The sequence below is a fragment of the Urocitellus parryii genome, chromosome 7 (genome assembly GCF_045843805.1).
Source record: "Urocitellus parryii isolate mUroPar1 chromosome 7, mUroPar1.hap1, whole genome shotgun sequence".
NCBI lineage: Eukaryota > Metazoa > Chordata > Mammalia > Rodentia > Sciuridae > Urocitellus > Urocitellus parryii.
In genome coordinates, this window is record NC_135537.1 from 88,642,719 (window position 1) to 88,656,528 (window position 13,810).

Genomic DNA, 13,810 nt, shown 5'->3' on the forward strand with positions numbered 1-13,810 from the left:
TTCCCTCTACATCTGAGCAAAAATATCTGAAGAGTTGACTAAGAACTTGGGAAGCAATCCTGCAGCTGAGAGGAACAGAAGAGGTCAAACTAAAGGAGGATTCCACCTCTAACTGGTAATGCAAGCAGCCTGATTCTATCCTTCCTGTACAGCAACACAGTAAGCCCCTTTTGATCATGGGTTTTTTTATTAAGTTTATTTGCAAAAAATAAACATAAATTCTGATTCAGGTAATATCTTTAGAAGGAATTAAAAATTCCCTTGGGAATATCTTGAGTGTAAAATCTAAGCATCTGGAACTTACAGTTTACAAGAATATATTCCCATTAGTTGCCAATTACTCACCATTAAAAAATAATGGTCCTCAGGTTCAGCTCTAAGGTATTTGAAAACCACTTGTTCCATGAACCTTTCCATAAGATCCCAGTCTTCAATGATTCCATGTCAAATTGGCCACTGAAGCAAGAGAAACCAAAATGTTGGAAACAATCAGAGCAACAGTCCCGAGGCTGTGTGTTAACCCTGAGAAGAAACAACAGGCCTTATTAAAAAACTACCTACATGCTGCTCATACTCCACACCACCCACTTCTCAGTACAAAGAATCGCCTCCACAGGGGAGGCAGATGCAGCTCCACCACAACTGGATCTGGTGCCCTGCTCTTTTTTTTTTTTTTTTTTTTTAGAAGAAGAAGAAGAAATATCTACTTAAATAATGTTAGTGTTTCTTGTTAATGACTCAATCTGCAATTTTCCATATCTGACAGGTTCATTAGTCAACCAGTAATTTTCCAGGAAAGCAGATTTTGCTTTCAAGTGTGACTCCATGTTCCCTGAGTCAATTTTGCATGCCAGGTCTTTGTTAATTCATGTGATTCACCACTCAAAAATACACCTTTTCAAAACAACCATATCCAACTCAAATGTAAGAATAACACTATATTCCACAGCTCACAAGCACAATTTCTAAACATCCAACCATTCTGCATTCTATTTACTATTCTGTTCTTGGTTTGGCACTTAAACAGGTAAACTCCTGTCAGAAATTTCCCTTTGTAGCATAGGTAGGCTTATCGATGGCTTCATCTCCTATGAAAAAGTCAAGGTCATCAACACTCCTCAACACTCTCCTTTGGGCTTGGTCAACCACCTTTGCTGATTCTCTGATGGCAATACCTTAATAATAAAACAATAAAAAAGCAAAAAGATCTCCATCAGTATCCACATTTATGTGAAAGACCAAGAAAGAAAAATATAACCCCTACATATGTATAAGTAAATTTTCCATGTTACAGTTTTATCTGAGGTTAAGGGTACTCACAGAAAAGACACTGCCAATGAGCATATGATACAGAAACGAGTTATTTTTTTTTTCAGAATGGTACAAAGGAACTGGGCTTTTAAACAGAAGGTATGATACTAAATCTCTCAGTTTCATCCAGGAAAATCCCTCAAGATAGTAAGTAAAATTCCTATGGATTATATACCAATGGTTTAAAATTTTTAATACAGTATAGAGGGGACAAAATTCTGTATAATACAGAAAAGGAGAGTAAACTGAAAAATAATTTCTATATACTCTTAATCATTTTATAAAATACTACATCACACAGCTTTAAAAATGTCTAGTCTTGTTAAAAGGGGGGAAACAAAAAGCTGTGATATCCCATTAAAAAGAAAAACCAGGGGCTGGGGTTGTGGCTCAGCAGTGGAACACTCGCCTGGCACCTGGAAGGCCGTGGGTTCAATCCTCAGCACCACATATAAATAAATAAAATAAAGTTATTTTTTTAACAAAAAAGAAAAATAAAAGAAAAACCAAAAGGTGCTGGCTAGTATCTGTTGCAAAGAGCACAATCATCAAACAGTAACCAATGGCTGCACATTTTTAATAAGATCCTAAATAATCATGTAAAACTTCATTCTAGAATGTAACATCTTACAAACTGTAAAAACCTTCGCAGATTCAATTTCTAACTCAAACTCCATACCCCATCACACACTAAGCTCCCATAAGCTCCCACTGGCCACTCCGTCTCTGGGTCACCACTCCTGTGAAGTGTTCCTAATGTTTAATTAGTGTTTCTAATGTTTCCACTAGCCCTAAACTTCCAGTAAGTCATTTTTCACAAATAATTTTAAATGTTTGACATTAGTCTACCAATAAGACTGTAGGGTTTTTTTTTTTTTTTGTATTTTGGGTTTTTTGGTGGAACTGGGGATTGAATCCAGGGATAATCTACCACTGAGCTACATCCCCAGCCCTACTTTTATTTTTTATTTTGAGACAGTTCTTAAGTTGCCCAGGCTGTCCTTAAAGTTGTGATCCTCCTGCCTCAGCATCCTGAATAGCTGGGATTACAGGTACATCATCACTTTTGGCAAGACTGCAAATTTCTTTAAGTCAAATAACCATAAGTCTTTTACTGTTTCTCTAATGGCAGGCAAATATGTCAATAACAGTAGCTTACATTAGTAGGGCACTGCTAAGTTTCTTTTCGTGCACTACTTCATTTAGTGCCCATGACAGCTGAATTCACAGGTAAGTGCTATGATTTCACCTTCAAAGAGGTGGAGGCTTAACAAATGACCAAGGTCACACAGCTTCTGAGAGACTAAGCCAAGATTGGCTCCTAAGCAGATGGTTACTATCAGAGTAGGAATTACAGAAATATTTGTTAAACTAATATTCTACTGCACTAAAATATTCATTGTGGATTTGGAAAATGTTCAAACTATATCTAAATAATTCTAATATAAGCCTAACCCCATAACTACACTAATGGAATTTCACTATTGGCTTACTGTATTTTTGGTGAAACCCTAGCTCTCTAGCACCAACCAGTGCTACACAAAGTTTCTCATAATTAAAACATCAAAATGCTTGTGACTAGATTTCAGAGAAAGGTAAATATAGTGTCTCTGATATGAACTAATTCTTCAAATAGACCAGCCAACTTTATTTTTCCACATGAAGGCTTCATGTTGTGGAAGGAGTAGACTTTGAAGTTAAATAAGCCATGGTTTGCAGGCTGGGATCAGCATTTAAAGCTAGCTGACCTGAGGCTCCAAATACCACCTCTACCTGGCAGGGCTGAGGATTAAACTGCCTATCATTTGTGGAGTGCTTAGTAGAGAACCTGCTATAGAGTAGTACTCAATAAATATTATCTACACAAAGGGCTGGAGTACTTGTAGCTCAGTGGTAGAGCACTTGCCTAGCATGTATGAGGCACTTCGTTTGATCATCAGCACCACATAAAAATAAATAAAGGTATTGTGTCCATCTACAATTAAAAAATATTTTTTTAAAAAAATTTATCTACACAAGTGTGGAGACTACAAATGTGACTGGCTAGATACTTGAGAGGAACTGAAATTTAATCACTTAGGACAGAAACTAAGAAACATTATAAAAATGTGCTTATCCAATAATTCCTAGGTGGCACATACCCAAAATACCAGCTACTTAAGAGGAAGAGGCAGGAAGATCACAAGTTCCAGGCCAACTTGGGCAACTAAGTAAGACCCTACATCAAAAATAAAATTTTAAAACCAGGCACAGTGGAACCCACGTATAATTCTAGCAGCTTACAAGATTGAGACAGGAGGATTACAAGTTCAAAGCCAGCCTCAGCAATTTAGCAAGGTCCTAAGAAACTTAGCAAGACCCTTTCTCAAAATAAAAAATTAAAAAGGATGGGCTGGGGATATGGTTCAATTGGTAGAGTGCTTGCCTTGTTTAATTCCCAGCATCACCAAAAAAAAAAAAAAAAAAAAAAAAAGAAAGAAAGAAAGAAAAATTTTAAAAAGGCTGGGATGTGACTCATCAGTTAAGCACTCCTGGGTTTGATCCCTGCTACAAGGAAAAATAAAAAAACAAAAAGGTCTGGGAATGTAGCTAAATGGTAGAGCATCTGCCTAGCATGCACAAGGCCCCGGGTTTAATCTTTAGCACCTCCTAAAATAATAAAAATAAATTCTTAGCTTTCCAGTTATAAAAATTGGGCATAAGCCCAAAGGACAGAACCCTGAATCACTGAAGCAAGCAGGAGAGAAGCAAAGCCCTGGAGCCTCTGGAGCATTGAGGCCTTGTGGCTGCAACAGTCTAGGGGCCAAAACTAACAAGGCAGTCCACAGCAGGAAATGAAACCCCTCTCTGAAAACTGACCATGAGACTGCTATTATTTCATTCTTCTTTATGGCTGAGTAGAACTCCGTATATGTACCACATTTTCTTGATCCATTAATCTATTGACGGGCATCTGGGATGATTCCATAACTTGGCTCTTGTGAATTGTATTGCTATAACAGTGAAGTGGCTATATCACTATAGCATGCTGACTTTAGTTATTGTCGATAAGTACTAAGGAGTAGAATAGCTGGGTCATATGGTGGTTCCATTCCTAGATTTTTGAGGAATCTCCACACTGCTTTCCAAAGTGGTTTTACTGATTTGCTAAGTGAAATAAGCCGACTCAGAAAACCAAGGGTCAGATAAAATATTCTGTCATATGTGGAAGCTAGAGCAATTTTTTAAAAAGGAGAAAGAAGGCAGGGGAGATCAGATATCATAAAGATATAGGGAAAATAAGTGGAACAGAAAGAGAGCAAGAGGGAGGAAGGATGGGAAAGTGGAGGAAATAAGGAATGAATTTAACAAAACTGTGTTATATGTTCATATAAATGTTCCACAGGGAATTTATTTATTTATTTGTAGAAACTGCCAATCAAAAATAAACTAGTGAGGGACTGGGAATATAGCTCAGTTGGTAAAGTGCTTGCCTCACATGTACAAGGCCCAGGGTTTAGATCCCCAGCACCACAAAAAAGGAGAGAAAAATAAACAAGTGAAAGGAAAATCAGTAGAGTAGAGGAAGAGGGAACGAAATAAGAAAGGAAGGGAATGGGAAATGAAATCAAATTCTTTGCATGTACAATTCTGTCAAAATGTACCCAACTACTGTGTATAACTATAATGCTCTAATGATTTTTTTTTTAAAAAAGAACTGATTTACAAAACAGTCCTTTAGCCCACTTTAAAAAAAAAAAAAAACTGACTACGAAATCAAGGGCATACTGACATACACCACACATAACCATCTGATATATGTGTTGGATATTCCCAAGGGCAACTGGCAAGAAGGCTTGCAGCAGATCTCAGATTCTATCCTCTGGGCAGAATCAAACCTAATATATATAAATGTAAATTTAAACTGCCAATCGCTATAAAAAATTGCTAAGAGATGAAGGAAAAAATGATTCTACAACCCATGATATCCTTTAAGTTTAACCAAGTATTTGAGGGCAAAAGAAAAAAAAAACTATACAGCAAAACTACAAGAATTAAACTCAAAATAAATAAGTTATATATGTATGTGCATAAAATTTATACTCAAGATCTTTTTTTCATATATATCTATGAAAGCCAAGATATAGCCCAAATAGTCCTTAGGAACAAAATAAAGAAATATTTCCAAGAGACTAGATTGCCCATGTTTCTCATAAAATAATGACCTGTTTCACCCCAGCTATTCCCAGGCCCCACAGCCTGCTTCAAAATCCTGACTTCCATCCACCCAGTAGTAACTCTGAGACCCTCTCCAACTGGGTATCCACAAAGGCCAAATGGGGAGCCTGAATCTGACACCACACTGGCAGTCATGAAGAGGCATCCCCCTTAAAATAAGATCAGAATCTCAAAGCATACACCCAAAATGTTCAGGTTTTGATAAGACAGATCAATTTCACCAAAGAAACAATTGGGGACGACTCAACTGAAACAATACAAGTGAAAAACAAGTGACAAACCAAGATGACACAGATACCACAATTGTCAAGCAAGGATTGCAGGAGCCATCATAAAACCCTTCAGGGAACAATTACAAACACACAGAACTGTGCACACATACTGTACCATACTAGATCCCCGGCTCTAACACTGTAGATGTGATCTTCGGGATAAACCGAGTAAAGAATACACGGGACTTTTCTAAACTACCTTTGCAACTTCCCATGAATCAACAATTATTTCAAAATAAAATAATGTAAAATAAAGCTCACAAATGATTTAAACAATCTAAATTATAAAACACCTCAGTTTTAATGATGATCAAACTAACAAGATTAAACTTAATAAAGAAAAATGTTCTCAAACTTAGTAAAGAACAAAGTTCTTTAGTTTTAAAAAAAAACAAAGTATGGATAAAAAATTTTGAGTAGCTAGAAGAGACAGACTCCAGGGCCAAGAAATTTGAGGACAATCTGAGGATAATCTAAGGAAGATTATTAGAGAGAGCATATATAAGGAATAATACACGTAAGGACTTATGATTCTGTACTTGGCACAGAAATTAAGAAACACACCACATATGATGTGTCAAAATGCATTCTACTGTCATGTATAACTAATAAGAACAAACTTTTTAAAAAAATACTCCACCAGTATTTTTTTTTAAAAAAATCATACATATATAGAGAGATATAGAGAGATATATCACCCCAGTAATCCAGCTACTTGGAGACGGAAGCAGGGGAGCTTGAACTCAGGAGTTCAAGACCAGCCCGGCAACACTGCAAGATCTAATCTCCAATAAATTACTAAGATTGAAAATATCTAATGTATTTCTCAAAATATGCTACCCATTTTACTAAAACTTCAAGAAATAAATAATTCCTATCTTATACAAATTGTTCCAGAGATTTAAAAAGCTAACAAATTTATTTTATGAAATCAGTATCATCCTGATACACAAACCAGACAAAAAATGTGTAAGAAACGAAAGTATAGACTTTTGAACATTGATGCAAAAATCCTAAATTTAATCATATACCACACAAAAATGCTTCAGTCAACAATGGACAGCACACTTTACTTGACTATTGTCCCACAAAATTACATCATCAAGTAAGGTCATAGTCATCTTAGTTCAAGGACAATCTATGATGTTCACATAAGGACAAAGTCGCCTAATATATCCCCCATCACTGAGTGGCAGTAAATATTTGCAAATATAGTTCAGCATGTACCTGTATTTCATAATCAAGTAGGATTTATCCCAAAGATAAAATTAATAACTGTTCAATGCTTGAAAATGTATTAATATAATCCATCACATTAAGAAGCACAAAAGTGCACAACTATGTGATCAATTCAACAAATAAAAAGCCTTCATTCTACTGTGATATATAAATAAATAAAAGAAAAATCCTTAAGTAAAGGTCAACACTCATGGTGAAAAAACAAAACACTCTGGTTAAATTTGGAATAGAAGAGCACTATTTAACCTGATAAAGGTTCCACAAAACCTAGAGCAATCACTAATGAAACACTAAAGTCTTATTCTCTCTGAAGTCAGAAACACAAGAGCACCTGCTATCCCCAGTCTTGGTCACTACTTTAGCAGAAAGGAAACACAGAAAGCTAGGCAGGAAGAGAGAACATCACCATTATTTACAGGCAATACAAAAGGCTGCACAGAAAACTCTGAGGACTCTCAGAGGATGGAGTCAAGAACAACTTGCAACACTCAGTAGCGCTCCTGTCTGTAGGCAAGGACTACTTTGAAAATATATATATATTTTTAATTTCACAGCAACAAAACACAAAGGTGACTAAAAATAAATCTAGCAAAAAGTCTGTAAAAGAATTTTTAAGGAACATTATATAAACTTATAAGGAACATACATAAACATTACTGAAAACCCAAGAGACATGAATAAACAATAAATTACACATAACACATTCATGGATAGAAATATTCAATTTACAAATATTCCCAAGTAGGAATATTCAATTCCTATCCATAAATGTCAATGTGATGTCAACCTTTTCCCGAATCTATAAATAACATATCTCTAATCAAAATACCATAATACTTCATAAGTTCACTTAAACTGATTCTAAAATTTTTAGGAAAGAGTAAGGGCCAAAGCTATTGTTAAAAGAAAAATTAGCTAGTTGTGGTGATGCACACCTGTAATCCCAGCAACTCAGAAGTTTTAAAGAGGAGGATCACAAGTTGGGAGACCACCCTCAGAAACTTTTGAAAGAGACACTGCTCAAAATAAAAAATAAAAAGGGCTAAAAGATGTAGCTGAACAGTAAAGTGCCCCTGGGTTCAAAAACAAGGAAGGGAGAGAAGAAGGAAAGTAGATGAGGAGAAACCAAACTTACTAGATAAAGACACAAGACAGGGGCTGGGGCTGTAGCTCAGAGGTAAAGCACTTGCCTCACATGTGTGAGGCACTGGGTTCAATCCTCAGCACCACATAAAAATAAATAAAACACACACTGTGTGTTCATCTACAACTCAATAATTTTTTTTTTAAAAAAGACACATGACAAAAATGCTAGTATTCAACACTGCATATTTGGAGCAGAAATAGAGAAATACATCAGTGAAACAAAACAAAGACCAAAAATATTCCCAAGCATAAATGTTACCGCAACATGATTGAAAAAGAATGTCAACTTGAAATGTATTCTTCAATAAATGGTGTTTAGACAACAAGCTTTGAATTTGTAAAACAAATCAAATTAGCTATCGCCTTAATACCATATTCAAGATATTAATTTAAAATTTTTGTAGAGGAAAACACAGAAATTCTTTATGACTTGGAGTAGGGGTATATTTTCCAAAATAAAAACTAAAAAAGAAAAAAGTGAAAATTTTAACTATATCAAAATTTAAAATTTCTAGATGTTAAAAAAATCCTTTTAAAATGTCATAGCATAAAATAAAAGAAAAAGAAACCAAAAAAAAAATCATACAGGGCTAGAAGTACAGCTCAGAGATAAGCATTGCCTGCCACTAATAAGGGTTCAAACCCCAGCACCACAGGGGGAAAAAACTCATGGACTAGAATATGACATTGGCAACAAATTAGCATTTGCACAGAGGAGAGTTCCCATGACACTGTAACAAAGACCAAAACAAGCAGGAGAAAAGTGGGCAGATATAAACAGGCATCATGCTCAACTTCAGCAAAAGAAATGTAAATTCGGGGTGGGTGAGGGTACTAGGGATTGAAAGCAGGGGCTCCTAACCACTGAGCAACATCCCCATCCCTATTTTCTATTTTATTTAGAGACACGGTCTCACTGAGTTCTAAGTGCCTTGCTAAGTCGCTGAGGCTGGCTTTGAACTCACAATCCTCCTGCCTCAGCCTCCGAGCTCCTGGGATCACAGGTGTGCCCCACCACATCTGGCAAAAAATGGAAATTTTAAACATCATTTTACATTCATCAGACTGGCAAAATTAAGTCAAGGACACATGGAAGCAGAAACGTTCACACACTACTGATGGGTTATAAATCAGAACCACTATTTGGAAGTAATCTGGCAATACCTAATAAGGACGAAGCAGGGCTAACCTGATGAAACAACTCCATCTCTGATTATTTCCTCTTCGAAAAATAGCACATGTACCTCAGGAGATATCTACTAAGCTACTCTGCAAAATAGGAAAATCTGGGAAAGGGCCATTAAAAAAAAAAAGAAAAAGCTATATATTCACATTAGAATTCTGATCTTAACCTGTGTATATTATCAGTGATAAGTTTTAAAAACAATATTGAGGAGAATTTTAAACATAACACAGAAAGTTACTATGAAATCATTTTTTAAATGTTTCAACTCATAAAACCATGTATTCTTGTATATACATAGTGTACAGATAAAACATGGATTAGAAATCTACCAGAAAAAATCCACCAGAGAAGGAAGAAAGCAAGAAAAGAAAGGGAAAGAACTGGAAAAGAAATGAGGGCTGGGATCCATCCATAAGGTGTCGTTCAGAATTATACACCATCTGACAACAGGCATAGCTGGTGAGAGACACAGCTGAGTGTTGGTCACAGAGCACATTTGTACTGACTAAAACAGCTACACGTCACTTGGTGTACAAGACCAGTCATATAAGCACTTTGCACAAACTAAAACAGCTACACACAGTAAAACAGCTACAATGTCACTTGGTGACACAATCTTACAAGACCAGTCATATATTCGATCCACACTGCCCAAAACTTCATTACAGAGTGCATGACTGTATTCTGACATGAACATGAAACAAATTAACATGTTCATTCTGGGTGGTGGGTTCATGGGTCTTTGTTAATATTCTTTGGCACTTTTTTGGAAAAATCAGAATTTTAAGGCTCTATTTAATGAAAAAAAAAAAAAAAAAAAACATCTCATGACTCGTGCGGAGCTCTCTTCTGGGCATCAAGCTTTGTCCTAGCAGCCTCTGGGCCTTCACACCTCAACTCACACACAAAGTCCCTGCCTTTCTGATGCTCTCTCCCCTCCCAAGTTAGATGTGACATGGTCACCATCCACCCCTCTGGTGGAACTGTTCAATGACTTCCAAAGCTATCCAATAACATTTAAAAAGAAAAGTAGAAAAAGAACTTTCTTCAAACAACTGGGAAAATTCTGCACAGAAGTTCAAATAAAACCAGACAAAAGCAGAGCCTGGGACAGACTTAGCACCAGTCTAGTCCTGGGACCAGGCCCTGAGAGACGGATGCTTCAGAAACCATCTGAGTACTCTTGATGTACCAAACAAAGTGCCTGAAGGAGACACCTGGCCCTTCTCCACACTTGCAGTCCAATATCACTGGGGCTTCTCCTTCCCTCACTACCATCTCACGTGGAGATCCATCAGAACCAGAAAAAGCTGGTTCTGCACAAAAGCTTTTCTTCTACTTACTAATTGTTCAGTGATGGGTTAAACCCAGGGCCTTGCACATTTCAGTCAAGTTCTTTACCACTGAGCTACACTTCTAGCCCAGCTTTTCTTATTTGATGCCATGTACCTCCTGGAATTTGTCTTCAGAACAAGGTCTCTGTACACAGAACACAGGTTCCACTCCCAGTACCAATACAAGCAGTGGTCCAAGCAAGGGAACCAGTTCCCTCTGCCTGTCCCACCCCCTCCGTTTTGCCCAAGCATCACCTTACCTTGCCTTCTGGGATCTTTCTCTCTCAACACTTTCAGCCAACAGCATAACTATTCTTTACTCCCACCTCTTTGACAGTTTGTCATCTTCTAGCTTCTGCCACTGCTAAGGTTCTGACAGCCCAGTCTGAGAGCTTGCCCATCTTTTGACAGTGAATGAAATCCCACTAACAACTGTCTTCAATTCCCCTCCATATTAATGATGACAGGTTAAATGGCACAGCCAACTGAGTGCTGCTCACAGTTTTAAATGACAGCACATTAAAGCAAAAGGTACAAGGTCAGTCTTTTTTAGTTGATGCACTTAACAAAGTTAAAATCTAACCTCCTGCTTTGAAAGTCAGAAAGTCTAATCTGTCCACTCAGCATGGAATGATCAAGTTCTGGGGCATTCACATTAATAAATTCACAAAAGACGATTCATCCTACAGAACATCAATTGTTATAAACTGAACTATGTCCCCACAAATGCTGAAGCCCTAACTCCCAATGCGATAATATTTGGAGAAAGGAATTTTAGGGAGGTAATTAAGATCAAATTAGGATGGAATCCTAATGTGACAGGAGTATGGCCTTACAAGAAGAGAGGCCACAGAGTAGCCCCACTCCCTCTACACATTCACAAAGAAAAGGCCATGTGAGGAAACACTGAGAAAGAAGGTAGCCCTCTGCAAGCCTGGAAAAAAGAGACCTCATCAACCATGACAGCATCTTGAACTTGGACTTTGAGCCTCCAGAACTATGATAAAATAAATATCAATTATTTAAGTCACTCAGTGCAGGGTACTTTGTTATGGCATCCTTGGCAGACAAATATTCCCATTTATAAATTTAAAATAAGGATACAGCAGACCAATAATGCCTATTATCAGGGATAATCCATTAGGGCATCAGTGTTTAGAGCAAGAAAATCAAAATCATGGTCTGTTATCCAGTAAGAAAGGAACTGGAACAAGGTTCCTTTAAATCTTCTCAAGGAATATGGAGTATACTTTCTAGTGATCTTCATACTCACAATCATCAAATAAGGCCTTGGCCTTCCCTTCAATAAAGTGTACCCAAGCTCCCTCCGTCCACCCCATCCCAGTTCTGTCCTGCCCACAGAGACTGTCATAACATTACACAACTACTAACCACCTACAATTTTTAAGATCAGAGCTTATCTTACAAGAGCTACATATAGGGGCCAATCTTTACTTCACTCTTGATTGATATACTCACTCCAAATATAACCTAGGATTTAGGTAGCACCCAAGAATTCTACCTATAAATAACCAGCCTGTCCTTAGGAAAATAAGAGTGCGTAGAAGGAGCTTGTACAAAATGTGAGGTGCTTCTTTTAAGCTTATCGCGCTCTACTAAAAATTAAACAACAAAACACTTCTGGACTCAAAAAAGCAGCAGGCCACTCATTTCCACAGACACACACAAAAAAAAACTTTCAATAGAGTGAATATCTATCTTTCAATAGACATGAAGTTACTAAGCTAATACAACTGTACTTTTTAAGGTTACAAATTAGCCTTAAAAACCCAGACACACTTTTTCTAGGCAATTCAGACATTTATGATTAAATCAAAGTCCCCTGCCAACCACCCAAGATGAAACTCCATTGACAGTGACAAAGGGCTTTCTCAGGGGAACCAAAAGACTAGAGTACTGCAGTTAGGTCATAGCTACCACCAACAGCGACATTCAGGAACCAGGCATCAAAATAGCCAGCCCTTCCAAGAAACTAGAATAATCTTCTAAAAGAAGATGGTGAGTAAAATAATATGCCTTGGAAAACAGAACTAGAATGCTTAGAAATGAGAATGCTGAGAAACACAACCCTTAAAACACCCGAGGGTAGAGCTTTACTTACATGAAGGAATAATGAACTGTGGCTCAGTGTTGCCTGCGTAGCCAAGCTCAGTATACCTAAAAGCACAAAGTCATCAACACAGGTTTAGATAACAATGTTCTTGTCTGTATCCCACCAATGTCTTTTATTATCAAGTTCTCCAAGTCCTAAAATAGTGAGCCTCGGAACACTCCCTAGAAAATTTTTTTAAAACTCTGTGATCTCTGAATATCAATGAAAGCAGGATGGTTTGGTTGGTTTTTGTACTGGGGCTTGAACCCAGAAGAGCTTTACCACTGAGGTACATCTCCAGCCTACTTTTTATTTTGAGACAGGGTCTCACTAGCCCAGGGTAGTGATTGGGATTACAGGTGTGCACCACTAGGCAAAGCTCAAAGAAAGTAGTTTATAGCTACTTAAAATGCTAAACTTCTACTAGAATGATGGCAACACATACAGTAACACACAAAAGCTTCATTTTTATCCCTAATGACACTTAAAATTACTTTCATACTCTATACACCTTTACAAAAGCAATGAAGAAAGTTGATGTTATTCCTATTTTGCAGATAAGAAAATAGAGGCACTGAGAAGTTAATTAAGTTGCCCAAGGCCAAACTGTCAGTGAACTACAGAAAAAGAGAAACTGTCAGTGAACTACAGAAAAAGAGCCCAATTTAACTTGGCAGGCTAATTCCCACACAGTTCTGTAGGAAGTATATTTATTTCCCAAACTTCCTGTATTTTGCGGGGGGGGGGGGGGGGGGATTAGAAAATGATCACATAATTTTTTAAAAAATGTCATGCATATGTCTAGAAACAGCTACTGCTCTCTCTGAGAGTCATCTGACAGGAACACCTCCTTTATCATTTCATTTCAGAAGAAGCCCATTTTCTGTCAAGATATTCTGTACGATAGATTCCAGAAGTCTTCACTAAAACAAATGCCAAAATACTACTATCTGTTCCAAACGCATTTGCTAATTTCCTAAATATAAAAAGA

At 37.1% G+C, this 13,810-nt stretch overlaps 1 protein-coding gene across 3 annotated transcripts in view; it reads right to left on the bottom strand.

Annotated features, from left to right (window-relative positions):
- The window catches only part of LOC144255737 (actin-related protein 3B-like), a 64,420-nt gene that overhangs the window by 36,057 nt on the left and 14,553 nt on the right, over positions 1-13,810 (bottom strand). For all 3 annotated transcript variants that reach the window (XM_077800552.1, XM_077800551.1, XM_077800553.1), the window contains exon 2: positions 346-456. In XM_077800552.1, coding sequence (XP_077656678.1) covers positions 346-417 — 72 coding nt within the window. In that variant the 5' untranslated portion in view covers positions 418-456. The remainder of the gene's footprint in view (positions 1-345; positions 457-13,810) is intronic.